Source organism: Dipodomys spectabilis, unplaced genomic scaffold (assembly GCF_019054845.1).
Source record: "Dipodomys spectabilis isolate Male_0828 unplaced genomic scaffold, ASM1905484v1 ptg000157l, whole genome shotgun sequence".
NCBI lineage: Eukaryota > Metazoa > Chordata > Mammalia > Rodentia > Heteromyidae > Dipodomys > Dipodomys spectabilis.
Window position 1 is genome coordinate 5652475 of NW_024870834.1, and position 26906 is coordinate 5679380.

At 50.1% G+C, this 26906-nt stretch overlaps 1 protein-coding gene across 1 annotated transcript in view; it reads left to right on the plus strand.

Moving 5' to 3' along the window:
* Itpk1 (inositol-tetrakisphosphate 1-kinase) overlaps positions 1-26906 on the plus strand; it is a 130618-nt gene that overhangs the window by 23381 nt on the left and 80331 nt on the right. Inside the window, 1 exon segment of the mRNA XM_042692760.1 lies at positions 13799-13823. Within this exon segment, the coding sequence (XP_042548694.1) occupies positions 13799-13823 (25 nt within the window).

The window sequence follows — 26906 nt, forward strand, 5'->3', positions numbered from 1 at the left end:
CTGGGGATGTGAGTCAGAAATGGAGGCTGACTGGTGTGAATCCAGGTAGAGTGGTGGTGTCTGTTCAGTAGAAGGCATAGATCGATAAGATGATGACATTTCAGTGTAGACACTGAGTGACTGGAACTTGTGTGGATATGAGGGACAGCAAGCCCATTTCAGATGAGCTTAAACAAAAGATGAATTTCTGGATTCTGGAAATCTAGCCATACAAGAATGAACCAGCTGGGCATCAGTGGCTCACACCTGTAATCCTAGCTACCCAGGAGGCTGAGATCTGAGGTTCACGGTTCAAAGCCACCCAGAGCAGGAAAGTCCATGAGACTCTTAGCTCCAATTAACCACCAGAAAACCAGAAGTAGCGCTATGGCTCAAGTGGTAGAGTCTCAGGGACATCGCCCAGGCCCAGAGTTCAAGCCCCATGACTGACCAAAAAGAAAAAAAAAAAAAGAATTGACTGTCTGGCTCCAAGTTGCCCCTTCTGCCCCTCCCCACTGTGGCTCAACAGCCAGGATCTTTTCTCAGCTCTGAACTTCTCTCCCAGGATCTTTACACGCACTGTTCTGTGCTGGCCCTCTGACACCACTGCCTTCTTAAGGGCCATTCCTGGGAGAAGTATCAGTGTTATCATCATAGTGTTCTCATCGTAGGGCCAGCTGGGTGGGTGGGTCATAGAGTGACCTAGACTGGGAGGTAGGCACTTGTTGCAGGGGTCCATGTGCCAGGTGGCAAGCGAAGCCACAGAAGGGCATGGCTGGGCAGGGATGGTGAAGTAGAAGGTCACTGGCTGGAGGATAGACATGAAGGGACAGCAGGGCCACCTACTGCTGTCATGCCAGTGCTCTCTCTTTTTTTTTTTGGGTCCGGTCGAAGGGCCTGAACTCTGGGCCTGGGCGCTGTCCCTCAGCTCTTCAGCTCAAGGCTAGTGCTCTACCACTTAAACCACAGTGCCACTTCCGGCTTTTTTTCTTCTTTTTTTTTTGCTTATGTGGTGCTGGGGAATCGAACCCAGGGCCTCATGCATGCAAGGCAAGCGCTCTACCACTGAGCCATCTTCCCAGCCCCGCCAGTGCTCTCTTGTGGTCGCAATTAGATAGTCCTCTTTGTGTCATTTCTCCCACTCCCCGGGCCCTCCCTGGCCTTGGCATTGGTTTGTGGGCTGCCGTGACCCCCTGTGTGGGGCTCGGAGGGATTATTGCAGCTGTTTGGGGCCTGTTGCCATGGCTCCCACCTTCAGACCTGACAGGACTTGAAGTCTGAGAAGGAAAGCGACGGGGGAGACGCCTGCCCAAGGCTGGCCCGTGAGTCCTGACTCTGGGCATCAGGGTCCTCTGAGGTCCTAGGCTCATCCTTGTCTCTTCCAGAGGCCCCACTTGGCCTGTGTTCTCATAAGCTGCAGTCCTTTGACCCAGATGGTTCTCTTTCACTGGTGGGTTCAGCAGCACACATTCCTCGTTCCCACGGGTCAGTCCTCCCTCCCAACTGGGCATTTGGAGTTTGCTCAAATGCCCCCTACCATTGACAGCCTTCCTGTAGGAGCTGGCAGGCTCTTCCTGCAGCTCAATGGAGATGTGGTTCTCATCCCTTGTATTCTGTAGAAAGGGTTCAAAGTGCAAAGTCTAATATGGGCATCAGAAGTTGCTGTCAACCCTTAGAGAAGGAGGAACTGTGACCCCAGGGTGAGTGCTGCTCCTCAGGCCTTGGAGTTTGATCACTGGTGTGGTTCCGGAGGAGAGGCAGCTCTGTCCAGAACAGTTCTTTTCCCAGAAATCCCCTCAATCTCTGACAAACTTGGGAGACTGCCTCCAGCTCAGGACTCCTCCCTTCTCTCAGGGCTGTCACCTGGTGTGGGATGAGAGACCTTTGCTGATGACAGATTGTGGTCTACTTCTGAGTGTTAGATGAGATTCGTAGACGCCAGTCTCTCACCTGAGTGCATACGACAGCCATGCCCCCTGGGGCCTCTGTGCCCCTCCCCACTCCAGGCCTACATCTCCTGTCCTTTCTATAGCCTGGCTTGGGGAGAGCAGGCTGGGGTCAGAAGGAGGGAGCCTAGGAATTTGCTGGTGTTGGCCTGCATGTGTTTGTGTCATATTTAGGCCTTTGGAATCCTACCTGAACTTTGATGAAGTGTTGGCTGTTGCTACAGTTGGGGTGCTCAGTGCACTTGGGAAGGGCCTGGGGCTAGGACCATGAATAGGGGGACCTGAAAGGTCTCTGCTGTGCCCTGGTACCTGGGTTCTAGGCCTGGTGCTCAGGCTGCAGCTGCCTCCTGTGAGAAGCTCAGCTACTGCTCAGAGCACTTGGCAGGCTAAGAGAGGTGACCTGCAGCAGGCCAGGCAACCTTAGGGTCACGTTTGGCTGGCCTGAGTGGCTCTTTTTAACTTAAAGGTGAACCCAAGGTGAAAAAGAGTTGTAGCTCAAGTGGTAAAACAATGTCTAGAAGTGTATGTTCAAATCTCAGTACCTTGGCCTCACAAGAGAGATGAACCCAAGGGTGAGGATTTTTACCCCTCCTCCCAGTTCACAACAGATTTTATGTCGGGGCCATATAGTCCATTGCCTCTAACCTCTCCCCTCTTTCTTGGTCCACTGTTCCTATCAGGTGCCCCCATGGCATTGTCTGATTATGCCCAGTGGCCCTGCAGGTACCATGTGAAACTGAGTGCCAGCTCCTTATTGGTTTACCATGGAGTCCCTCCTTGCCCTCACACCCACAGTCTGTGAACTCTTAGATCCTCTCCTGTTTCTTTCCCACGTTCAGACACTTCAAAGGATTGCCGGACTTAGACTCCTCAAGCAAGAGTCTGATTGATGGCAGAGCTGCTGGAGTCTTGGTGCCATGGCTGATAGAATGAGGTCCCTGCCGGTCCCTACCATACAGCCAGGTCACAAAACAGCATTAGTTTGCCACTGCAGCCACATTGTTCATGTGGTCAGAAAGCCCAAAGTCATTACCAAGGCAGTGAGCTTGGAGACCCCAGATTGGCGATTTCCCTGGATTAGCTAGCTGGTGGCTCTAATGTGCTCCCGAGGAGCCAGAGAGATGTGGCAGTGCGAGCAGAGGCCAGTCAGCAGTATGGCCAGGAGCCAAGGACTGGACAGCCTCCAGAAGTGGAAAAGATGGAATGGAATGGGTTCCTCCCAGAGCCTTTGGCAGGCTGGCCGCCCACTGATGTGTTAAGACTCCTGAGAATGCACCATGTTGTTATTCTGTCTGTCATTACAGCAGCAATGAGAAGTGAAGAGTGTTCATGCACCTCACCCGTCTTGCGGTACAAGGTGGAACTAGGGGCAGGGTCAAGGTCAGTGTCATGTGTAGCCAAGTGGGTGTCGAGGCCAGGCCTCTTGTCTCCCTATCACAGACCTGTGAATAAAGTTGATGGTGCCTCCTTAGGATTTCCTTGTGGGGCTGCTTCTCACCTTTGTCTTGATGTGACCAATCTGTCTCCCCGATGAGGAAAGGCCAGTACCCTGAGGCTTGGCCTTTGTCCTGTCTCTCCACAGGACTCTCTACCATGTCCTGGACACCTGGATCTTCTGGCAGGGCTGGGCTCACCTGGAACTCCTCTGAATCCTTGCTTTGCCTCCTGCTGGGTTTATTAGCTGTATGACACCAGGGCATGGCTTGTACTTCATCCACCTTGCCTGTATCTCCCAGCACCTTTAGCTAGGCAGCACTTGTCTCTGCCGCAGCCATCCGGGGCTCCACAGGTCAGGGCAGCCTCGTGGAGGCTGGATGGAAATCAGGTGGGGAAACTGCCTGTGGGTGGAGGCATGTAACAGGGCCCGACCCCTAACCTCAGGGCTTTGAAGTCCCTCTGGGAGTGTTAGGAGGAAGCTTTCAGTTGTCAATGTGTTGGCAGTCACGTGCGGCTGTGTGGAAGGTGTGTGGTCACTGACCCAGGCTTTCAAGAGGTGTGTGCATCCTGCATACAGGTGGCACACACAAGGGCTGCTGTGTGCAGAGTGAGCATATCTTGAAAACGTGGGCTTTGCAGGCCTAGCTTCTCCTTCCCATATCCCAGGGAGGGAAATGCCGACTCAGGGCATGGCCTCTTGGCCTGTAGGAGCCGGATCAGATCAAGGTTAAGATGGCTCTCTATTCTTGCTCCATGAAGGCAGCCAGCAGCCAGTTGGGGGAAGGCCTGGAACCTACCATCCAGGCCGTCCTGCTCCTCCTTCTCCTAGCAGCACCCCCAAATTGAAGGCCTGTTCCTAACTCGGTGAAGCAAAAGCTAGAGCACCTGCCTGCAAGACTCCAGCATTCAAAGTGAAGGGGTGTCAGGGCTGTTAATGTCTGTGTTGGGACTGGCCACATTTGGGAGGCAGCAGAGCACATCCTGGTGCTTTATAGCCCGCCCTAAGGCCTGCTCACTTGGCTGACAACCGATGGTTCCTTCCTGACAGCCAAGCGGTGGGCTCAATGCACTTCAGCCAGTGCACTGGCCTGCCATGGAGGGTTACCATACTGAGTTACTCTGTCTGCCCGCCCTTGCACATGAGCTGGTTTCACTGGGAAGAGCCACCTCCTGGCACCGGGGTCTTGTTCCAGGTCTGAGGGCTGCATGTCAGGGACTCCCTGGGCCCTCCCTGTCTTCCTTGGGATGGGCACTCAGCCTGGAAAAGATTCTTCAGTTAAGATGCAAGGTAATCATCAAATCAAGGAAGAATCCTTCCTGCCTTCCCCATAAAAAAGACATATGGCAGCTTCAAGTTTATCTGGTTCTTCTCTGGAGCTGTCCAAACAATTCAAATGTTTGTACTGGCTTTAAGATTCTGTTGGTATGTTGTCTTTATATCGGACCATTTCAGTTTCTGGCACCATTAATAGGAGGAAAATCCAAATTATCAAACAACCAGCAGAGAACTAGGATGCTGTGGAGGGAATAGGCAAGCAGGCGGCTCAGGGCTCAGCCTGGCACTGGAAGGCTGGGGGATGGGCACTTACACAGTGCCAGTTTGTACAGCACCTGGGAGCGTGGGCTGTGGGCACAAGGGCCTGAAATAGAGACCCGTGTCTGCCTCCGGGCTCTCGCTGTCTGCAGCTGAGCCCAGAGCCCATTGGCTGGCTGTGGGGCTGCAAAGCCTTTACCCTTGCTAGAGACAGGGTGGTCCTCTGGAGAGGGTGGTGTTTGAGCTGGTCTCGGGGAGCTGGAGTCTGTCAGGTGAGGATGGAGGGGATAGCTATGCAGAGGCACAGACTTAGGGCAGACCCTGGTGAGTCAGAGAAAGCTGTCCTTGCTGCCTCTGCCTTCTGCCCAGCACCTCACACTTGCACACCAGGTCTGCTGAGAACCTGGGGCTGTAGATCTAGGGTACAGTCCCTGTCTCCTGAGGCACATTTGTCAGCTAAGATAGGCAGGTTATCTGAGTGATCAGAAAGAACCAAGGCTTATTTCTAGCTTGAGGACCTACCCACCCTTCAGAGCTGTTATCCCTCCTCGGTGGCTCAGTGTGTGTCCTCTTAGCTTGGGCTTTCTAGGCCTGTAGCTCTGTGTTTAGTGTTCTGTCCAGGACTGGCAGAAGGCCCTCTTTTTTTATTTTTTATTTTGGTGGTGGTAGTGGTGGTGGTGGTGGTTGCAGTGGCAGAGTTGAGGGGGAGGGGTAGAGAAAGGGGGAGAGTTTCTGTATGTAGCCTATGCTGTCCTTGCCTGCACTTGCTGTACCTGTCTGGTCTCAAGCTCAAAATCTTCTTGTTGCAGCTTCCTTAGGGCTGAGTAGGTCCTCTTAATCACTAGTTTCTTTCTGACTTTCAGCCCATTTGCTTGCCACTTGCTCAGTCAGGTTTGTTTCTAGGCAGTGCAGCTGGTGGCTTTGGTGGCTGATGGTGTCTTCACAGGCTTCCACAACACTGAAGTCAGAACCCTGGCTGGAGAGTCCAGTCACTTCTGCTCGTACTTCATTGACCAAAGCAAGTCTTGTGGCCATGCCTGCCCTGGTCCGGGTGGAAGTGGGAGGTGTAGGGGCTAGGTAGGCCAGTGTTGGTGGCCACCCTTGGCATCTTCCATAGTGCACTGAATCTAGTAGAGGCTGTGCTGTGGAACTCTGTGGTCGCTGTTCCATGCCCCTTGCTACATGAGGGGCCCTCAGAAGGCCAAGAACCAAGGACTGTTTTTCCAAAGGAGCTGAGGAGGACTAAGGGCTGATGCCATGGGAGCCGCATGCTCTGAGCACATGGTAAGAGAGGAGGACCATTGCTCACCAGGAAGCCCACATCCTCAGGAGCCATTGAGGGCATCTGGATGGTAATTCCTAAGGCCCTGCCCCCTCCCTGCAGGCCAGGGAAGCAAGGAGGTGGATAACTCAGGACCCTTGTTTACACACATTGTTCCTGGATGCACACTGTTATTCTGAGTGCCTGAAATCTGTAATTATTAAGCCAGGCTTCAAATTGCTGGGGTGAGGGTGTGCCTGGCACCCTACTGCATCACCACCTGCTTCCTCTTCCTCCTCTGCCATTAGCTCTGGCAGCAGGTGCAGCTGGTTCCTTGCACTCACCGCAGGAGGGCGCCTTTGCTTCTGGCATTTCCCTTGGCTGTGAGTTGTGGTGGGAGGTGGTCTGGCCTGGGGGGGGGACCCTCCCCCACTATGTGCCTGGGCAGTGGTATAGTTCCTCGTTCATCAGTGGCTCTTTTCTGCCGTGGCCACTTCCAAGGCTGGGTGGGACCTTGCATGTCAGATTTTTTTTTTGGGCTGGCCCTGAGGCTTGAACTCAGCCTGGCCGCTGTCCCTGAGCCTCTTTGTGCTCAAGGCTAGTATTCTACCACTTAAGCCACAGTGCCACTTCCAGCCTTTTCTGTGTATGTGGTACTGAAGAATTGAACCCAGGACTTCATGCATGCTAGTCAAGCACTCTACCAGTAAGCCACATTCCCAGCCATGGGACATTCTTGAACTTCAGCCCCCTGCAAAGATTACTGTTTGGTGGCTGTGGTGCTGATTCTGAGTGACCTGATTTTAGCTGTCAGGGCTTTCCTCTCCCTGGAGATGAGCATCTTCTATCCCCCTTTTATTTATTCTCTGCCTCTGCCTTCCTCTTGTAGCCCACAGGCACGCATAACTACCCTGGAAGGCCAGAGGGTCATACCCATTTTACAGACGTTAAAGCAAGGGGCTCAGCAACACATCCAGGCCTGCTTCTGACGTTCATGTGGCCCTAAGTCTTTTTTTTTTTTTTTTTTGGGTCCGGTCTTGGGGCCTGAACTCTGGGCCTGGGCGCTGTCCCTCAGCTCTTGGCTACCACTCTACCTCTTGAGCCACAGCACCACTTCCGGCTTTTTTCTTTTTGCTTATGTGGTGCTGAGGAATCGAACCCAGGGCCTCATGCATGCAAGGCAAGTGCTCTACTACTGAGCCACCTTCCCAGCCCCCTTTGGTCCATTTTTATGGGACTCCTTTGTCATCTTGACTTCAGCACCAGGCCATGCAGACTTGTGTTTGTTATCTTCAAGAAGTGGCAGCGGCTAGGACTTAGAGTGTGCTGTCCAGCGGCTAGTGGTGGACACCAGCTCGAGCTGGCTAAAGTGGAGGTTAGCAGCTACCGAGCTGGAGAAGACTGACTGCTCCAGAGCCTGAGCTCCTGTAGCAGAGTGCTGCCCTTCCTCTGCTCTGGCACAGCCTTCATCTGGTCCAGGTTCCAGCCTTTGCAGCCACGCTGTTTCTTGGCAGAAACACAATAATACTGTCAGTACCTAAGGACCTGTCATGGAGAGGACCTGGCCTGGCCTGGTACCATGCTCATTCTTCAGTGAAGTGAAGTGGTCATTCATGTGCTCACTCTAGAGTGGCATGCAGTCTTTTTATTCCCTTATCTGGGCTAGAGGAAAGCATTTCCTGAAAGGCAGTGATGTCTGCATCCCTGGATGATCCAGGCACCGTGCTGGGGTTAGAGCCCTCCAGGGCAAGAGCTCTTCTCATGTAATAGACAGGGACACTATGGTACCAGGTGTAGGTGGGCCTGGATCTCTGCTGTTGGGAACTGATGTCTGCTTTCCTGTGTATCTTACAGTGTATCCTCTTCCCCTTGAACTGTCTGCTAAGCTCAGTACTGGGGTTCTACCCCCTGCTGGACACCACTGTGGCATAAGAATGGACCGCTGTTTCTCCCTTTGTCCTTGGCTGGGCTTGGTTCGGGCTTCAGCCTGCTCTTCCTGTCCTGGGAGCACTAGAACCATTCCCAGTTCTTGTGTCTTCTTTGCTCCTGTTCTGAGGCCTAGGCAGACTACCTCTAGGCATGCCTACTGGATCTTGCTTTTTTTTTTTTTAACCAGGGCTGAGAACCGAACCCAGGGCCTTGTGCGCGCCAGGCGGGCGCCCTTCCGCTGGGCTAAACCCCCAGCCCCCTGGATCTTGCTTTTATGCCTGAAGGTCAAACTCATACATCAACATCAAGTTTTTGGAATTTCTCTTGTGTCTGGCTGCTCCTTAGCAACACCTATAGTCTCTCCCAGGTCCTTCCCAGACTTCCTGAATAAGTCTTCAGGAGTAGACCTCAGGCTAATATTTTTGACAAGCTCAAAGTTGATTGTTAGGTTGTCTGCCCTGGTGTTTGAGATCCAGTGACCCATGGGAAAGGCGGGGGCTTTGCAGTGACATTCCAGGTCAATGAGGCCTGCCCCAGCCTTGTCATCTATCCTGCTTCTCACTGCCTGCCTGTCCTGCAGTGGCTCCTGTGTCCCACAGGGGCACTCATGAAAATTTAAACTCTCTTTCCCAGCCTGTTAACTTCAGTGGAGCTTTAATGGCAAGTGCTGTTCCTCTTGGAAGCCGCCTCTGAGTGCCCTGCCTCTCCCTGGAGAGAGCAGTCACCTTGTGACATTCTCTATCCCCTAGGCGCTCTCTCCTTGGACTTCTAGAGGAGAGAGAGGTTCTTCCATCATTGGTGATGGCTTTGGAACGCCAAGTTTATGAGTGTGGGGTAGGATTTACTGATTGAGTGTTCATTAAGAATATGAACATTGTTGGGCTCCAGTGGCTCACGTCTATAACCCTAGCTTCTCAGGAGACTGAGATCTGAGGATTGTGACTTGAAGCCAGCCTGGGCAGGAAAGTCTGTGAGACTCCAATTAATCACTAGAAAACTGGAAGTGGCACTATGACTCAAAAGTGGTAGAGCAGTAGCCTTGAGTGGAAAAAGCTTAGGGACACCATCCAGGCCCTGAGTTCAAGCCCCATAACCACCACCACCACCAACAACAAAAGAAAATGAGTTTTAGAGCCAATGCAAGTTGTCTCTTGGCACAGATTTTTACTTACTTAACCTTTACTTACTAAACTTTAACTTTTTCTTTGCCAGTTCTGGGACCTTAACTCAGGGCCTTGGCTTCTTTTGCTCAAGGATAGCTCTTTGCCACTTGAGCCACAGCTTTCCTTCAAGCTTTTTTGGTAGTTTATTGAAGATTCTCAAGGACTTTCCTGCCTAAGCTGGCTTTGAACCACAATCCTCAAATTACAGCCTCCTGAGTAGCTAGGATTACAGGTGTAAGCTATTGATGCCTGACTAAACTTTAACTTTTTTCTTTTGCCAGTCCGGGAGCTTGAACTCAGGGTTTGGGCACTGTCCCAAACCCTGAGCTGCTTTTTGCTTGAGGCTAGCACTCTACCACTTGAGCCACAGCACCTCTTTTGGCTTTTTCTGATTATATGGTACTGAGGAATCGAACCCAGGGCTTCATGCATATTAGGCAAGCACTTTACCACTAAGCCGCATTCCCAGCTCAAAACTAACTTTTAGTGTTAGTTTTTCTGATGGAGGATGTCTATAGCTATATTTATCTGTATCAATACCTATCCATCTATCTATACCTGTCTTATCTATCATGTAAAATACTTCATACTCTCCTTTTCTGCTGTCAGCAGCCCTGTATCCACAGTTAACACTTCAGCCTGTTCCTTCTGGTCTGCTTCCTAGAGACCAGGGTGTTTACAGGGGCCCAGGGTCTCTGCTGCACATCCATCATGATAGTCCTGGACCCACCGTGGGTATTTCTTCAGTTTCTTTTTGAGCTCAGCTTGGAAGCTGACCTACCTGCCTGCCTGCCTGCTTCTCTCTTCTTCTTGAGACAGTGTTTCATTACGTAGACTAGGCAGGCTTCATGCTCAGGATCCTCTTGTCTCAGCCTACTGAGTGCCAAGATTACAGTTGTGCATTCCCATACCAGGCTATGGAAGGTGTTTTTTATTTGTTGTTGTTGTTGGTCATGGGGCTTGAACTCTGGGCTTGGGATTTGTCCCTCAGCTCTTTAGCTCAAGGCAGGTGCTTTACCACTTGACCTACAGTGCAACTTCCAATTTTCTGGTGGTTAATTGGAGATAATAGACTCAATGATCTTCCTGTCCAGGCTGGCTTGGAACTGCAATCCTCAGATCTCAGTCTCCTGAGTAGCTAGGATTACAGACATGAGCCACTGGTGCCCAGTGGAAGGTTTTCTTAATAAACCCTGAGCTTTCTTTTTTGCTTCATCCATCAGTTGACTGAACCTTGCTTTTATCAAGCATTCGTTTTCTGTTGGGCATTGGAAAAGCTGGTAATGAGAGTGTTAGCGAGTGTTTAAAACACAATTAGAAGTATGTTTTTCTAGTTTTTGAGAATGTTTTGTAACATAGCACAGAATTCAAAGACACAGTGAGAGGGAAGTCTTCTCCCCTTAGCAGCTCTTGCCCTTGACCCAAGGTCGCACTGTGGTCATTTTCTTGTAGCACATCACATCCATCCAATGTATAAACACACCTGTATCCTGCATTGCTGTCCTCCACACAGTGTCGTCATATACAGCATACCAGAATCGGCACCTTGAGATTTCTCTGGGCAGTGCCTTGGAGACGGCCTCATGGGCCTGTGGAGAGCTTCCTCATTCTTTCATTTTTCTACTTCATACTGTGCCTTTGATGACATACGGTTTGTAAATGATGCCTCTTGGGAACATGTTGTTTCTTCCCAGTCTTTCGCAACCACAAGCAGTGGCGGCTGACACCCTAGGGCCTGAGGTCTTGCACGTTTGAGTGTGTCTACATGATGATGGGAGGTAGGGGAAAGGGGCGGGGGTGGAGTTGAGGTTTCCCCGGGGGACAGCTAGTCAGTCACTTAACAACTAGCTCTCTGCTTTCTCTGTCCACTTTGGATTCATGATTTTCTTTCTGACCTTTGTACTTACGGCAGGATTTTGAGAGCCGGGCTTTGAGACTGCCAGGTCGCTAGTACTGTTGTTCTGCAGAAGGTCCTAGTGAGCCAGGAAGTGAGCCTGAGGTGGCAGTGGTATGCCCAGGATTCCATCGCTGGAGGGGATGTGCTTTGCCACGGCCCCCTGCCCTGCTCTCCCTTCTTATACCGAGGCCCTAAAGGCCAGAGATGGAGCTTGTCCATCTGGGGGCCAGCTGTGCTGCACCTGGCTGTGGACACGGAGTGGGTGGGCTTCAGGGTCAGCTCCTGGCTTCCCAAGTTCCCCAAGCCTCTGCTTGATCATCTGAATAGTGGTGAACTCATCCCTCTACCTCACCCCTAGTACTGGAGGAGTCAGAAAGCAGCGAAGGGCTACTGAGCCCCCTTTCCTGCTAGTTGTACTTTATTCTGCTCCTAAGCTCTGGGGCTCAGCTTCTCCTAAGATGTCGGCCACCCTTTCTCTAGATGAGTTTGTTGTTGTTGTTGTTACTTTCTTATTTTACATCTTACATCTGTTTTCAATGTCAGAGACCTGGTGGGGATTATTCCTTCTCTTTCTTCTATAGAACTTGGATGAGGTAAAATGTGGTCCGATTGAAAGTGACTTGATAATTGAAAGTTGGCTTGATAATGAGAACCATGGGCTAGGATAATGTGGATTTGGGCAGGATTTTCCCAGCAGGAAAACGTGACCTAGAACCCTGGGGAAACTGGCTCTAAATGGTGTGAATCACACACCCACCCTTCTGTGTCCTGCCCTCCCACTGTAGGAGTGGAGTACATTCCGCCCTTTGGGTTTAAACTTCTACCCCAGAGCCAGCTGGGCAGGGAGTCCCAGGCTGACCACTCACAGTCACTTGCTCTGTGAGCTGGGGCAGCAAGTTCCCTCTTCCACTCTGGCTGCAGAATGAGGTGGGCCCTGAGGTGTCCACAGGTGCTCAGGCATGCTGCAGGTTCCTATTGATGCCACCTGTCCCCTTGCGGTGGGCTCTGGTGACCTGCCCCTCTGCCATCATGATTGCAGATGGATAGTGGCTGCCATTCCTTCAGGAACCGCCTGTCAGGACGTGATTGCGCCCGCCATTGCACTGGGCTCCTCATTGCAGGGCTCAGATGTGGCTTGGGAGAAGACCGGCTGGGTGCTTTCCACAGTGGACCCTGCCAGCTCCTGTGGGCAGCCTTTGTGAAGGTCCACTGAGTGCCAGTGTCAGAAGCCCTTGCTGAGGTAGCTGTAAACATATAAGAAAGGTGAATGTGCCCTCGGCTTCATGGTCATGTGAGGGGCCTGCCCCTGGCTGCCCAGGCATTTTCCTGTGTCCATCTCCTCCCTGATGCCTCCAGCCCCGAGAAGGCCCAGACTGGCTGCTGTGTTTGTTGTGCTTTCTGAGTGCCCCTGGGTCCGGCGAATCTTCTCTGTGTTTGTGTCTCCATTTCCCAGCAGCCATGTATGAGAATTGGTGTGCCTGCTGGTGGGTGTCAGAGTGCACACTTGATAAGCTTGCTTCAAGTAGCTGGGGTGAGTAAACCACAGGCTCTAACCTTGCCTGATCCCCGCTTTCTCTGAGCATGTCAGAGGTGCACAGTGTGCTATCTCTGGATCCTGGCCACCCTGTCCAGCTGTGTCCAAACGACATGACAAAGGGCTGGACAGTGAGCCCATGTTCTTAGGTGTGTGTGTGTGTGTGTGTGGCTGGACAGTGAGCCCATGTTCTTAGGTGTGTGTGTGTGTGTGTGTGTGTGTGTGTGTGGCTGGACAGTGAGCCCATGTTCTTAGGTAGGTGTTTGTGTGTGTGTGTCTGTCTGTCTGGACAGTGAGCCCATGTTCTTAGTGTGTGTGTGTGTGTGTGTGTGTGTGTGTGTGTGTGTGTGTGTGTGTGTGTGTGTGTGTGTGTGTTCTTAGGGGTATGTGTGTCTGTCTGTCTGGACAGTGAGCCCATGTTCTTAGGGTGTGTGTGTGTGTGTGTGTGTGTGTGTGTGTGTGTGTGTGTGTGTGTGTGTGTGTGTGTGTGTGTGTGTGTGTGTGTGTGTGTGTGTGTGTGTGTGTGTGTGTTCTTAGGGGTATGTGTGTCTTCCCCAAAGAGGCCCACCTGGGCTGAAGCCTGAGGGCTGGCGATGAGAAGGCATGCAGGCAAGGGACAAGACAGCCCTGTGTGTCTGGCAGGCCGAGATGTAGGGGCCTGAGGCCCAGGGCTTGGGCACTGTAGCAGTAGTTGAGGTGAGCAGGTCCTAGGCGTCAGGCTGAGTTCAGTGGTCAGCAGTCTATTGGGCAGGCCAGGCTGGAGTTCAGCTGTGAGGGCCTCACTCAGGGCTTGGGGGACAATGGTTGTCAGTCCTACAGCACTCTTGCAAGTTACTTTTACAGTCTCTTCTAGGCCATGAGGGGGGTTGGGACACAGGGTTCCACGGTGGTATCTGGGGTTGAGGGAAAGGCTGGTCAGCCACTTCCCACAGTGGGCCTTCTTAAACCTGAAAGGAGACCCTTCTGGGGACAGTGACGTGAGAGGCACGCCTTCAGCTGGTTCTCCTCACGCAGCTCTGGCATGGTCCTGTCACAGCTGATTGTAGTAAATGTTCTGGAAAGACTGCTTCCTACCTGCTTGAGTAATGCTTGTTTTTTTTGTGTGTTTTTCTCCACAGGAAACGAGGGATAGAGGTGGTGCAGGTGAGTAGAGACCACTTCCTCTCTTTGCCATTTATTAGTAGAGTGACTCAGTGCCTTCTCCCCTTTCTACCCGCCCTCCCGCCCCCCCAGTTTCCACCCCTGGTGGATGCTGTATGGAGAGTTACCTGGCTGTGGCTTTGACTCTTGGGAGAAGGAACTGGGAAGGGGAAGTTGGAAGTCTTGGGTGGGGGCTGGGAAGGTGAAGGGACTGTAGCTACTCAGCCTGGTGTCTGTGGTTCTGTTTCCTGTGCTCCCTCAATCCTGGGTGGACTTTGGTCAAGTGCTGATTGACTAGAGAAAGGATGGTTGAAGGAGAGCGGGAGGAGGGAGGGAGGGAGGAACAAGTGGGTAGGAATATGGAGCAGTGCTCCTAGGTATGGGGCTGGGCCTCTGATTCTGAGATAGATTGATGGGCTCTGACAGCAGCCATCTCAGGAAAGCCAGGAGGTCAATCTGCAGAGGAGCCTGAACGCTTGCCTGGCGGTCTGGCTACCAACATTTTGTCCTTGGTTTTGACTCATGAGGGACAGGAAAATATTTTTCTTCTCATAGATAGAGAAAATACTCAGACCTGTAGCAAAAGCAGGCTGTGATGTATACCTCATGAGTACTTAGTGAACCCTGTGGTCTGTCACCCCTGCTGTCCCTGTCCAGTGGGCCTTCCTGTCTGTGTGCTGGTCTGGCCTGCCTTCCTCTCACCTTCCAAACCAAATTGCCTGCATCTCTAGATGCCGGTAAGGGCTGATGAGTTGCTGGGCCCCCTGGCAGACATCTGTAGTGAGTTTTTGGAATGCCTGCTGGGAGCTCTGGGAATCTACTTTTGTTAACCCCAGGCCTCCCCATAACTGGCAGGTCCAGACCTGGGAGCTGGCAGAGGCCCAAGCTGTCTGTGCTCCAAGGGTCTTTCATACACAGTGTGTAGGTGGACCAGGAGACTGATGCCATTGTTTTCAGAGTGTGCCAGGCAGTAGAAGCATTCAGAAGTCTTTGGAGTTGGGAATGTTCATTTTGATGATGACTTGGAGGAGGAAGTGGTGGCTAGGGACCAGTGTAAAGCCAAACTGGATGCTTTCCTCTCTCTAGCATCTAAAAATAAAACCCATGGCAGTGCCACCATGGACACCTCCTTCTGGCACCCAGGAGTACTGGTAGCACTTAAAAATTTTAAGATGTTGAGAAAGACTGCAAAAATTGGCAGCCAAATCACTTGGCTGGATTTTCAGAATCAGCCAGGCTTCTGTGCATCAGATCCTAGGCAGTGGGCCCCTAGAAGCCAGGCGTGAGTTTGCCAGTCACTGGATAAGTGAGTGAGAGACTAAGGTGAGCCAGGTACCTGGTCCTGTCCTATCCTGCACTGCTCCCCGCTGAGGAGGGTGAGGTGTGTTCCTTGTAGAGATGTGGAAGCTGAGGTCCCGGATGGCATCAGTTGAGTTGAGGTGAGTGGCTGGTGGTGAAATGGGGGTTGCGTTGAGGTCTGCTACACCGGCCTCATGGCATTACTAGTTGCTTTCCTGCTTAGCCTTTGGCTTCTTTCTAAGAGGATGCTGGGACCTGTTTGGCCAGGTCACTTTTCCTTCCAGTAATTGAGTGGCAACACTGTGACAGTATCAGTGTTGACCATTTATGGGAACCGCAGTGTTCTTGTAACTTACTTTCAGGAGACATTTGTGTGTAAGCTTTGGGGGGGGGGAGGAGCAAGGAGAGTGGGGGATAGGAACATGTTTAAGAAATTTTAAATTTAGGGACCTTCAACTTCCTCATGTCTCCACAGCTGCATGCTGGGAATGGAGCTTGTAAACTTTTCCTTCCCTATGGGCCCTGCCCTGCTTCTTTCTACCTCCTTGGCACAGTGGGGCCTGGTAAAGAGCAGCAGTGCTGCCTTAATTCAGGTTCTGGCTGCATGACTTGGTGCCCATTGCCCAAGCACTTGGCCCCTCAGTGTGCCCTATTGGCACAATAGGATAATTGTCATGCTTGCTTGACCCCTGGATTATGATGATGATTAAATGTGGGTAACAGGGTTGGCACTGGGCCTGGCACATGGGGAAGCTGGTGATCTAAGAGCCACACATTTTCACCTACTCTGGGCAGAGGAGACTCAGTGTGGGACCCAGAACACTGAGCCCGCCCATCACGAGGGGAGAAGGCTGGTTGATATAATCCTGGGCCAGGGAAGTATCTCTATTCCTGTTCCTGAACAAAACTGAAAGAGGACCCAATCAAATTGTGAACTGGTATCACATAAAAGGCTCAAGGACAGCATCCAGGTGCTGAGTGTTCAAGCCTCACAACCAAAAAAAGAAAAAAGACGTGGATGGGCAGTTGTTCATGCCTTTAATCCTAGCTACTTGAGAGCTGGAGATCAGGGCTGGAGGCAAGCCTGGACAAAAAGGTTTTTTTTTTTTTTCCCTTTTTAAAAAATTGCTATTATAAAGGTGAGATACAGAGGTACAGTTACATAAATCAGGTAAAGAGTATATTTCTTTTTGGACAATGTCACTGTCTCGCTCTCTCCCAATCTTCCCCTCCCATTTCTACCCACAAGTTAGATAGTTCTGGTTTGTTTTTTTTTTTGTCCCTCGTGGGGCTTGAACTCTGGGCTTTGAACTCGGCTTGAACTTTGCTCTCAGCTCTTCAGCTTAAGGCGAGCACTCTACCACTTGAGCCACAGCTCCACTTCTGGTTTTCTGGTGATTTACTGGAGATAAGAGTATCACGGACTTTCCTGCCCAGGCTGGCTTTGATCTGCGATCCTCAGATCTCAGCCTCCTGAGTAGCTAGTATTATAGGTGTGAGCCACTGGTACCTAGCTGACAAAAAGTGTTTGAGATCCTACCTCAGCCAAAAAAAGCTGGACATAGCCATGCAGGAATTATAAATAGAATTATTGTTCAGGCTGACCCAGGTTTTTGAAAAAGTAAGATCTCACTTGAAAAACAATAAAAGCAAAAAAAGGCTGGGGGCATAGTTAAAGTGTTGAGTGCCTGCCCAGCAGGTACGAGGCCAAGGTTCAAACTTCAGTACTCCCAACATTCATATACATGAATTTCTTTGTGGTATAGTAGAATAATCAGTTAAGACTTTCTTACATAATATATTCTATAAAATACTCTACGATAGTACAAGCATCTCTGAGGGAAGTTCATTGGAAATTAAGAGTCCAAGGAAGAAAGAAGAACATTGTTCAGTTTCCAGTTGTCAAAAGGAGAGCCTGATTAGATAAGCTTAAAATGGATAATGGTGGATTTCAGGTCACTGTGGTATTTAGATTTCATTGGACCCATTTAAAAGAGAAACAGTAACAGTTTTATTTTAAAATGTTAATATTTATAATATGTTAGAAATTACATCCTCTGCAAGTATTTAAACTTAGGATGAGAAATTTTAGATGTCAACTTGAAAATGTGCACATGGGCACACAGTTTTAAACATTTATTTTGAGCATTGGTTTGAAGGTTGTTTACATCTCAGAACTGGGTACCTCCTTGGAGAAGGACAGCAGTGGGCCTGGCTCTCAGGCTGTCAAGAGCCCCTCTGGGGCTGGGCCAAGCCTGCATATCCCTTGAGACCCAGAGAAGCCCTCCCAGATTTCCTTGGCAGGGAACTTGTCTATGGACCAACTGGCTTCCATCAGCTCAGAGTTGCTCAAGAGGGAGAGTCTGCAGGTGAGCTCAGTCCAGGACACTCAAGAGAAGTTCTGCTTTGTGTCCAGGGCTGGGCCTGGCTGGAGGCTAGGGGAGCATGAACAGGGTTTTAAGACAACTTGGCTCTGCACAGCAGCCTCCTCCTTTCAGGTGCAGATTTTGGACTTATTCAGATGCTTCTGTCTGCCTGTGGCATCTGCAGTAGACTGCCAGTGGTCCCACTGGGCAAGGGCAACAGCATGAAGGAATGGAGGGCTCTGTCTCTATCTGGTCAGTCCAGAAGCCTCCTCAGGGGAGGAGCTGGGTTGGTGGTAATGAGCCTTACATGACAGGACCAGCCCAAGAGTCACAGTCCAAGGCCACAGGTCCATTGCAAGTGCAACCTACTCCCCAGGCTTTCAGCTTCTGATACAGCTCAAGGTTGAAATGGAGTGCTGTGCCCAGCACAGTCCTGCCCTCCACCCAGCAAGTCCTTGTTGGAGACGAAGTCCATGCACCAGGCAGAAGGCCTGCTTCACTCTGGTCTGACCTATGGGAAAGGTCAGGAGAGATGTCCTACCCAAGGCTGTCCTTCCCCTTCCCAGAGAGCCCCTGCATGAGGTGGAGGAAGACCCCAAAAATAGCATGCTCATTGTCCTATCCATTTCTAGTGGGGTACTTAGGAAAGTACTTCAAGTCTAGTCCCACCCTAATATGTCCTATGCTGCCTTCCCCAGTTATTTTCAAAGATCAGGGAGAAAGAGAAAGCTGTTAGCATGAGAGGCCTGGGTTTTATTTTAAAATGCAAATGAGTAAGCCACAAGCTGATTATAGATTTGTGTCCTCCTTCTAGATTCCTGGAGAATTCGGACATTACAAAACCCAGTTTTGATAGCTGCCGCCATTTCTTAGGCAGATAGGGAAGGAAATTAGCTTCTCCAGTCTGCAGGAGAGAGGTGGCAGACCATTCTGTCTGGTTTCTCCAGAAGTGTCACTTGGCTGAGACGCTGTCATTCTTCCTGTATGTGTTTTCTGCCCTTGCTTTCATCAAAGCACCATGTTGTATTTGGTGTGTCCTTTCCAGTGTGTGGGTGTCTACACACAGCCAGTGTCAGTTCGAGCCTGTGCTCCACTGAGTTCTTAAGGGGTCCATCTCCCCATTCTGTCACATCAGCCTACGTGTTTCTGTGGGACCAAAAGATCAGGACTAAACTTGCTCTTGATGGACTCCTAAGTGAGGCATTTGGAGAAGGGTGGGGTGCCCTGAGATGGGGCTGCCTCTGTCTAATTCCTGTCTCTGGGATGGGAGTGGAGGACAGTGCCGAGCTGGTCCGAGCTGGGCCCTGAGCCTCTGCAGTCTGAAGCCTGGGTGAATCCATTGTGTCTGAGGAGCCATTGCTGCCTATGCTCCCTTAGCAGGGGTCATTATAGTGGGAGGCGGTGGGCACAGCCTATGTGTGTACAGTCTCACTGTGCTCCGGGACCTTCTCCAAGCTCTGTGCATGCTAACTGAATCCTCACAGCAGCCTAGCGGGGCTCGTGATAGTTCTCTTTTAAAGAACTGGCTTTTATGAACGCTTCCACTTTACCGGTGAGGAAACCTAATGGGGGAGTATTTACTCTGTCTCACAGCAGGCAGGCCATTGAGCCAGCACACTGGCTCCGGGTCCTTCTCTTTTTATAGTAATAATAATTATTATTCTGAGATGGTGTTTTGCCATGTAATCCAGGCTGGCTTCAAGCCTGTTAACTTGACTCAGGCTTCCGAGTGCTACAATTTCAGATATAGGCCACTGCGTCTAATGAATTAACACTCTGTGTGTGTGTGTGTGTGTGTGTGTGTGTGTGTGTGTGTGTGTGTACACAGTATTAGGGCTTGAATTGTGTGTGTGTGTGTGTGTGTGTGTGTGTGTGTGCGCACAGTATTAGGGCTTGAATTTAGAGCCTGGGTGTTATCCCGTGGCTTTTTTGCTCAAGGTTACACTCTTACCACTTGAACCACAGTTCCGCTTCTGACTTTTTGGTGATTAATTGGAAATGAGTCTCACAGACTTTGCTGCCTCAAGTGGCTTTGAACCATGATTCTCAGTCTCATGAATAGGATTATAGACATGAGCCACTGGTGTCTAATAGTATTTATTGTGTGTGTGTGTGTGTGTGTGTGTGTGTGTGTGTGTGTGTGTGTGTGTGTGTGTGTGTGTGTGTGTGTGTGTGTGTGTGTGTGTGTGTGTGTGTGTGTGTGTGTGTGTAGAACTGAGGGCCTGGGTGCTCTCCCTGATCAAGGCTAGCATTCTACCACTTGAGCCACTGCTCCACATGTGGCTTTTTTGGTAGTTATTGGAGATAAATGTCTCATGGACTTTTCCTGCTGGCTTCTATCCATGATCCTCAGATCTCAGGCTCCTGAGTAGCTAGGATTAAAGGCATAAGCCACCAGTGCCCAGCTCCTAAAACTATTTGTAATTGACACAATTACATATATTTATGTGATAAAAACATATTTTGGTATTATGAATGCAGTGTGGAATGATTTAAATCAAGCTAATTAACATGCCTGTCACTTCCTTTTCAACTTTTTGACTTTTTTTTTTTTTTTTTTGGGTCCGGTCGTGGGGCCTGAACTCTGGGCCTGGGTGTTGTCCCTCAGCTCTTCAGCTCAAGGCTAAGGCTCTACCACTTGAGCCACAGCGCCACTTCCGGCTTTTTTCTTTTTGCTTATGTGGTACTGAGGAATCGAACCCAGGGCCTCAGGCATGCAAGGCAAGCACTTTACCACTGGGCCATCTTCCCAGCCCAACTTTTTGACTTTTTATATGGTAGGAAACTTTGACATTTACTTTTTTTGTGTGTATGTTGGTCGTGGGGCCTGAACTCTGGGCCTGAGTGCTGTCCCTCAGCTCTTCAGCTTAAGGCTAGCACTCTTATTTCACTTGAGCCATAGTACCATTTCTGTCTTTTTCTGCTTATGTGGTGCTGAGGAATCGAACCCAGGGCCTCATGCATGCAAGGCAAGCGCTCTACCACTGAGCCACCTTCCCAGCCCCTGAAATTTACTTTTAGTTTACACTCTTGTCAACTGTAGTCCTCCTGCTTTGCAGTAGAGCTCCAAACTTAACTCCTTCTGTGTCTGGGACATCTTGGTCTTCTTCCTGGACTGGGTCCTGCTGCTGAGTGAGTAGTTTCCAAAAGCAAATGTTGTCATACAAGGCCCATATTGCTATCAGGAGCTGCCGTGCCAGGGTACATGGTGATAACCTTTCCTTGGATGGATCCAGGAAACCCTGAGAAAGTGATTTCCACCCCAGAGAACCTCACCTGGATACTACCCACATGTCTACCCTCAGAGCACTCTGTGCAGAACTTTAGTGTCCATGATTGGGCCTGCTCTTCACATACCCTGACCTGCAGCTAGCTACCTCCTGTAGTTCCACCTGATGGAACTCCTTTGATTGGCCTCAACCAACTTCACAATCACTGGCTCTTTGAGGCCTCTTGCCCATGCTCTATGCATAACCTTGAAGGTGTACACAGCCTCATTTCATAGTGTCTTCTGATTTTGGGGGCCGGCTTTCCGTGCCCTTCTCCATTAGCTCCTTAGGGCTGCTGTTCTGAGGTGGGGGCAGCCTAGGATACGTTCTGGAACACAGTAGCTTCTCACCAAGAAATCTTTGGAAATCATTAGAAAGCAATTGAGTATTATAGAAATATGTTCATTGGATAAGTTCCCCATCATCTCACTTCCAAAGTAACCACTTAGTTCCCCTCTCTGCTTTTTTTTTTTTTTTTTTTTTTGGGGTCCGGTTGTGGGGCCTGAACTCTGGGCCTGGGCACTGTCCCTCAGCTCTTCAGCTCAAGTCTAGCGCTCTACCACTTGAGCCACAGCGCCACTTCCGGTTTTTTTCTTTTTGCTTATGTGGTGCTGAGGAATCGAACCCAGGGCCTCAGGCATGCAAGGCAAGCGCTCTACCACTGAGCCATCTTCCCAGCCCCTCCCCTCTCTGCTTTTGCAACGCCCATCTAACCTTGTTTCTTCCTTCTCGCTGATTCTTACATAGAATGGTATGATATTTGCATATAGCCCATACATGGTCTCTCATATACTTTAAAGCATCTCTAGATTATAATATACAACACAGTGCAAATGCTCTTTAAGAAAAAAATGACAAGAAAAAGTCCGTATATGTTCAATATAGATGCCATTTTTTCCTTTCAAATATTTTAATGTGGGGTTGGCTGATCCATGGATATGAATATGGAAGCTACAGATACAGAGGCCAGCTGTCTTTATGAGCTGAAAATCACTTTCTTTATTCTTCAGAGGTGCTGACTTACCTGATAATTTGCCATTTGTTCTTAGGGAAGAACAAGCTGCTTCCATTAGATTTGTAGTCTAGGATGTTCTAGCTTTTTTAGTGTCTGTAATGCTTTATGCTTTATTTTATTTGACTTTTTAAAATTGCATTTTTATTATCTTTTAAGTAGTTGTACAAAGGGGTTACCACTCAGTGTGTCAGTTTATAAGGATAATGCATCTTGATTGATATCACCCCTTTCATCCTTCTCTCCCATCCTTCCCAACCCATCTCTTCCCTTAGTATGTTTTACTTACTTTTTACCTTCTCCCTCACAGGAAACTTGGGTAAAATAGAAGTGGAGTAAGGCAAGGGATAAAATAGCGTCTCGCTGTGAGAGTGCTTTAGGGAGTCCTGGAAGCCAGTGCGTGTGGGGGAATGAAATGATTTGAAGAAGTATGTTAAGGCCTCAGGAGGTAGAGTAAAAACCATGAAGAGGTTGACTCGTTGCTCATGTTGAAGAATCTTATTAATGTCACAAATAGGAAGTCTTTGTTTTGACACCAGAGGCAGAATAGTGACATGAGCACCCGTTCTGAGTCTACGCAGTTTTTGAGCTTCAGTGTGGCAGACTCTCTTGGTCCTAACTCTGTCTTCCTCTGCTGGCAGCACCTGTTCTGTAACACCCTGTTACCCCTGTAGCTCAGCTCGGCAGCCTGGCAGGATTTGTAGCCAGCTGGAATACTAGTAGCCTACATAAAACACCATGTGCATTTCTCTGGTGTCAGAGATGCTCAGTGTATGCAATTCAGGGCTAACATACAGCTCTAGACTGTGTGGCCTTCTCTGTCTCTGCCATGCCATTGTTCTCCACACTGGCCTTTGTGCTCCAGGTCACCTCCTTGCTCCTGCTGCCACTAGGGCTGTAGCCAGATTGCTCAGGGAGGCCATGTGGGAGCAGCCTCAACCTGGCATTGGACGTTGTTCCCACCTGGTGGCCTCCCTAGATTTCATACAGCAGCCTACTGTGCCTGGGTCCCAACTGAGCCACATCTGGCACCAGCAGACAGAATGTGGTCTGTTCATTGGGCACGTTGTTACTTTGCAAGACCTCCAGATTCTATTTCTGAGGAGGGAGGGGTAGGGTGTGAGGCTGTAGTGAACCATGAGTACAGCTTACTCAGAGTAGATACTTACTCCTCTGGGTCTGTTTTGTTGTCTGTGGAGCAGAAATAAGGCACCTGGGATCCCAGAGTTGTGAAGATTTGGGTGGGGCAGGTGAGGAACGGCACAGAGCCTGGCATGACTTGTACAGCTCTTCAGTAGAACCTGCTGTTGTCATTGCCACCGCTGTCATAATCAGCCGTAGAAAACGTGCCGCATAGTTAGACACCTTTCATAGGGAAGAAGCCCAGGAAGTTTTGTATGTGTTGTCTGCTTTGCCTAAAGTAGGGCTGACTAGGGGTACTTCTGCTGTGGTCCATTGAGGCCCCACATCCTGGTGACCCTGCATCCTGGTCTCCTCTATGGGACTTGGCAGCCCGGGGCTCTCTTCTGCACCAAGGGGTGGACACTGGGGCCTGCAATGACCTCTGGGATTGAAGCAGCTTTTGCTCTGGCTGAGGTGCATTTTTAGGCATGGGCCAATTTATTCTCCCTTTTCTAGAACTGTGTTTAGTCCTAGTAGGGTGAAGGCAACACTAAAGGGTGCTGACCTTGGCTCTGGCTTCCTAACCTATCTCCCTAGGCCTAGTGTGCTGCTCACTATTGGCTAAGAGGTCTCAGGGAACACTGGGTATAGCAGTTCACTGCTTTTCCAAAAGGTTTGTGACTCCAGAGCTGTGATTTGGTTGTGTCGTGTGTGTGTGTGTGTGTGTGTGTGTGTGCGTGCATGCACGTGCGTGTACATATGTGCATATGTGTGTTATTAGAGCTTGAATTTAAGCCTCATATTCCTGCTTGGCTTTTTAACCCATAGCCATCACTCTACCACTTGAACCACACTTCCAGGTTTTTGCTGTTTGATACATAAAAGTCTCCTGGATGTGACTGACTTCAATTCATGATTCTCAGATCTCAGCCTTCTCAGTATCTATGATTACAGGTGGGAGCCACCTGTGCCTGGCAGCCATGTCTTTGTTGTTCTTTATATCCACCTCCTTCTCTCCTCTCCATTCACCTGTGACCCTGTGTGGTCGCTAGCAGACAGCCCTTTGCAGGTTGTTATGGGTCCTGTACTTCTTCCTGTTTTCCAGCATAGCTGTCTATCCAAGCCTTGCTCTTGTTGAACTTTGTAGAAGGGCTGGAGAGTATACCCTATAAGGAAATCCTGGCTTGCTGGTGCTTGGCCCTGCAGCTGTGCCCCAGGAAATCAGCAGTGCTGTGGGGCTCAGCTGGCCCTCCTGGAAGCCACTTGGGGAGGTTCTCAGTCTTATGGGAATGGGTGCAGGGACCTGGCTAGGGCCTTTGATCAGATGTCCGGGGAAACATTTGGGAATCCTGGATCTGTGTGGGAAGGAAGTATCTTGGAGTCCAGGGTTTGGGAGATGCTCGTGCAGAAATAGCAGGTGCCTTTGGGTGTCATTGGGTTGGACCTTCCTGAACCAGTCATGCAGCACCGATCATGGTGAGATTGCACCTTACTTGCTGGTGCCAGGCGAGAGGACTTGGGCTTCCCTGGTGGCGTTGGCTTGGTTCTGTGCCCTCCAGTGAGCTAGCTGATGGCCAGGGCTGGGTTCCAGGGTAGTGCAGTGGCAAAGCCAGCATCTAAGGCCATTACATGGAGGAGCTCAGGGGCTTTGCACAAATTTCAGCCCTGCCCTTCCCCCTCATGGCTGTACATCCTTGGACAGTGGCACAACTTCTCAAGACAAAGTGCCTCGAAGTCCAAGGGCCAGGCCTTGGACAACAGAGCCAGGGAGCCCCTACAGAGGGGCTGGTAGTGCTTTGCTTTTTGAGACAGCACAGAACTATCACAGGACCAGGGCCCTGTTGGGGTCCTACCTCTGTTCACATGATTTTTCTGACCCTTCAGAAAGGGGTCTTAATTTTTTTCCCTATAAGGTCCAGAGCCTTCTGAGTGGCTTGTGGAAGAAAACGATGTTTCCTCAGAGCTCAGAGATCCCGTGATCAATATTGCATACTTACTTGTCAGTCAAAGAAAAAGACTACACCTTAATGCATTTTAAGCAGACCACTAAGCCCCTTGCTCTTTGCTGCTATGAGGTGCCTGCTCTGCTGAGTGCTCAGCACTGTTAGACCACAGTTCTGCGATTCTCTCAGTGGAGACTCACCCTACCCTCTCACCTGTCAGAATGTCAATGTAGTGCAATGCACCAACAGCTCTCACCTCATAGAGCTGATCTGAGATGATTTTTTTTTTTGCGCTTTATAAGTAATAGTTATAGCTGTTTTTGCAGTTTGTTAATGTAGTATATGCTTTTGGAGGAGGGAGAGGTAATCTCGTCATTATAGGGAATTGTAGAAAGGGAGCATTGGGTGGCGTTTGTCCCTCAAGACTTAGGATACTCTGTTGTCATATTGCTCCAGGGATTTCTGTGATGCCTTGGTCCCTCTCTTCCCTTCTCTACTTCCTTTCTCCTGAACCCTAGCCTCTTCCTTTGCCCTCTGGGGCTAGGGACCCAGCTGTAGTTCTGCCTGTGGGCATTTGCTCACAGTTGATCCAACCTAGGGACAAGCAGGATTGTGCACTGGTAAGAATAACTGGTCCCTTCATTGCTTCTGCTGTCGGCATCCACCCAGACTTTGCCCAGACCCTCTGCTTTCCTGGGAGGGCTCTTAGATGACCAAGTCTCTGTTAGATTCAGGGAGACAGACAACCAGAGGGCTACCTTAGAAGAGCCAGAGATAAATGTGGGTCCCTCCAGAATCAGGCAGGGCTCCTGCCAGCACCACGCAGCCGAAGCTGGTTTGTCTTTCAACTTAGCAGTGGAGGGTCCTTTAAGAGAAGATCAACCCATTCCACTAGAATCTCAGATCACGGTCCTTTTCTCTCCATTCAGATGCCTGGAGCCACCAAGCCTTGTGAGAATGACCAGGAGAGCACCTGTTGGATGAGTCCTGCCTGTGTGGGACTTATGTGGGACAAAGCTTTATGCAACCAGTGCTTTTGGCCATAAAGGGCTGGGTAGAACCAGAAAACTGGGCTCTGCTGGCTCTGCCTAACCTATCACCCTTTGCAGCAAGGGTACACTTTTTCTGTGAAGGATTAGGGCATCTCTTGGGATTCCAGCTGTGTGTGTGTGTGTGTGTGTGTGTGTGTGTGTGTGTGTGTGTGTGTTTGTGTGTGTGTGTGTGTGTGTGTGTGTGTGTGTGTGTGTGTACTGGGGCTTGAACTCAAGGCTCTGTCCCTTAGCATATTTGCTCAATGCTGATGCTCTACCACTTGAACCACATCTCTACGTTCACCTTTTTGGGATTACAGATAGGAGTCTCATGGACTTTTCTTGCCTCAGGTGGCTTTGAGCTGCAATCCTCAAATCTCAGCCTCCTGAGTAGTGAGGATTGCAGGTCTGAGCCACCAGTGCCCATCTTCATCTCACTCTTGACAGCATCACGGGATCTTTGGTTCCCCATGCTCTCTCCTGCCCTTTCCTTAGCCTTTCATCCTCATTACTACAGGATTGAGGCAGCATAGCCTCCTGCGCTGCGAGTGTTCAAGTGAGAATTTGTTGGTCTGGTTTAATCAAGCTCCTTTGATTGTCTCTGAAGGACAGATTTCCAGAGAATTCAGCCAGCTCCCCATATCCACCCTCACTGAGTCAGTACCTTTATACATAGTGGTGCATGCATGGCTGCCTATGTATGCACAGTGGCTTTGGAGTCAGGCTGACCTGCTTCTGACAACGTCCAGCTTTGTGACCTGGGACCATTCAGTTACTATACTTCATGCTCATCAATCACCACCTGTATTTGCTCGTGGTCACCTGGTGGTATTCGGGGGATGGGGCCGCCAGTGCTGGAGCAGGTGCTGTGCACCCTGTAGAGGGCTCTGTGCCATGAGCCGCTCTCCCAGCTATGCTGGCTCTGGAGGCTCAGGAAGCATTCTAACAAGACCCATTTTTAGCCCCACAACATCATGCTCCAAAAATGCTTGCATGCAGTTTATTTAACTTTAAGTGAGGCAAATTTTAAAGTGGGTTGTTTAC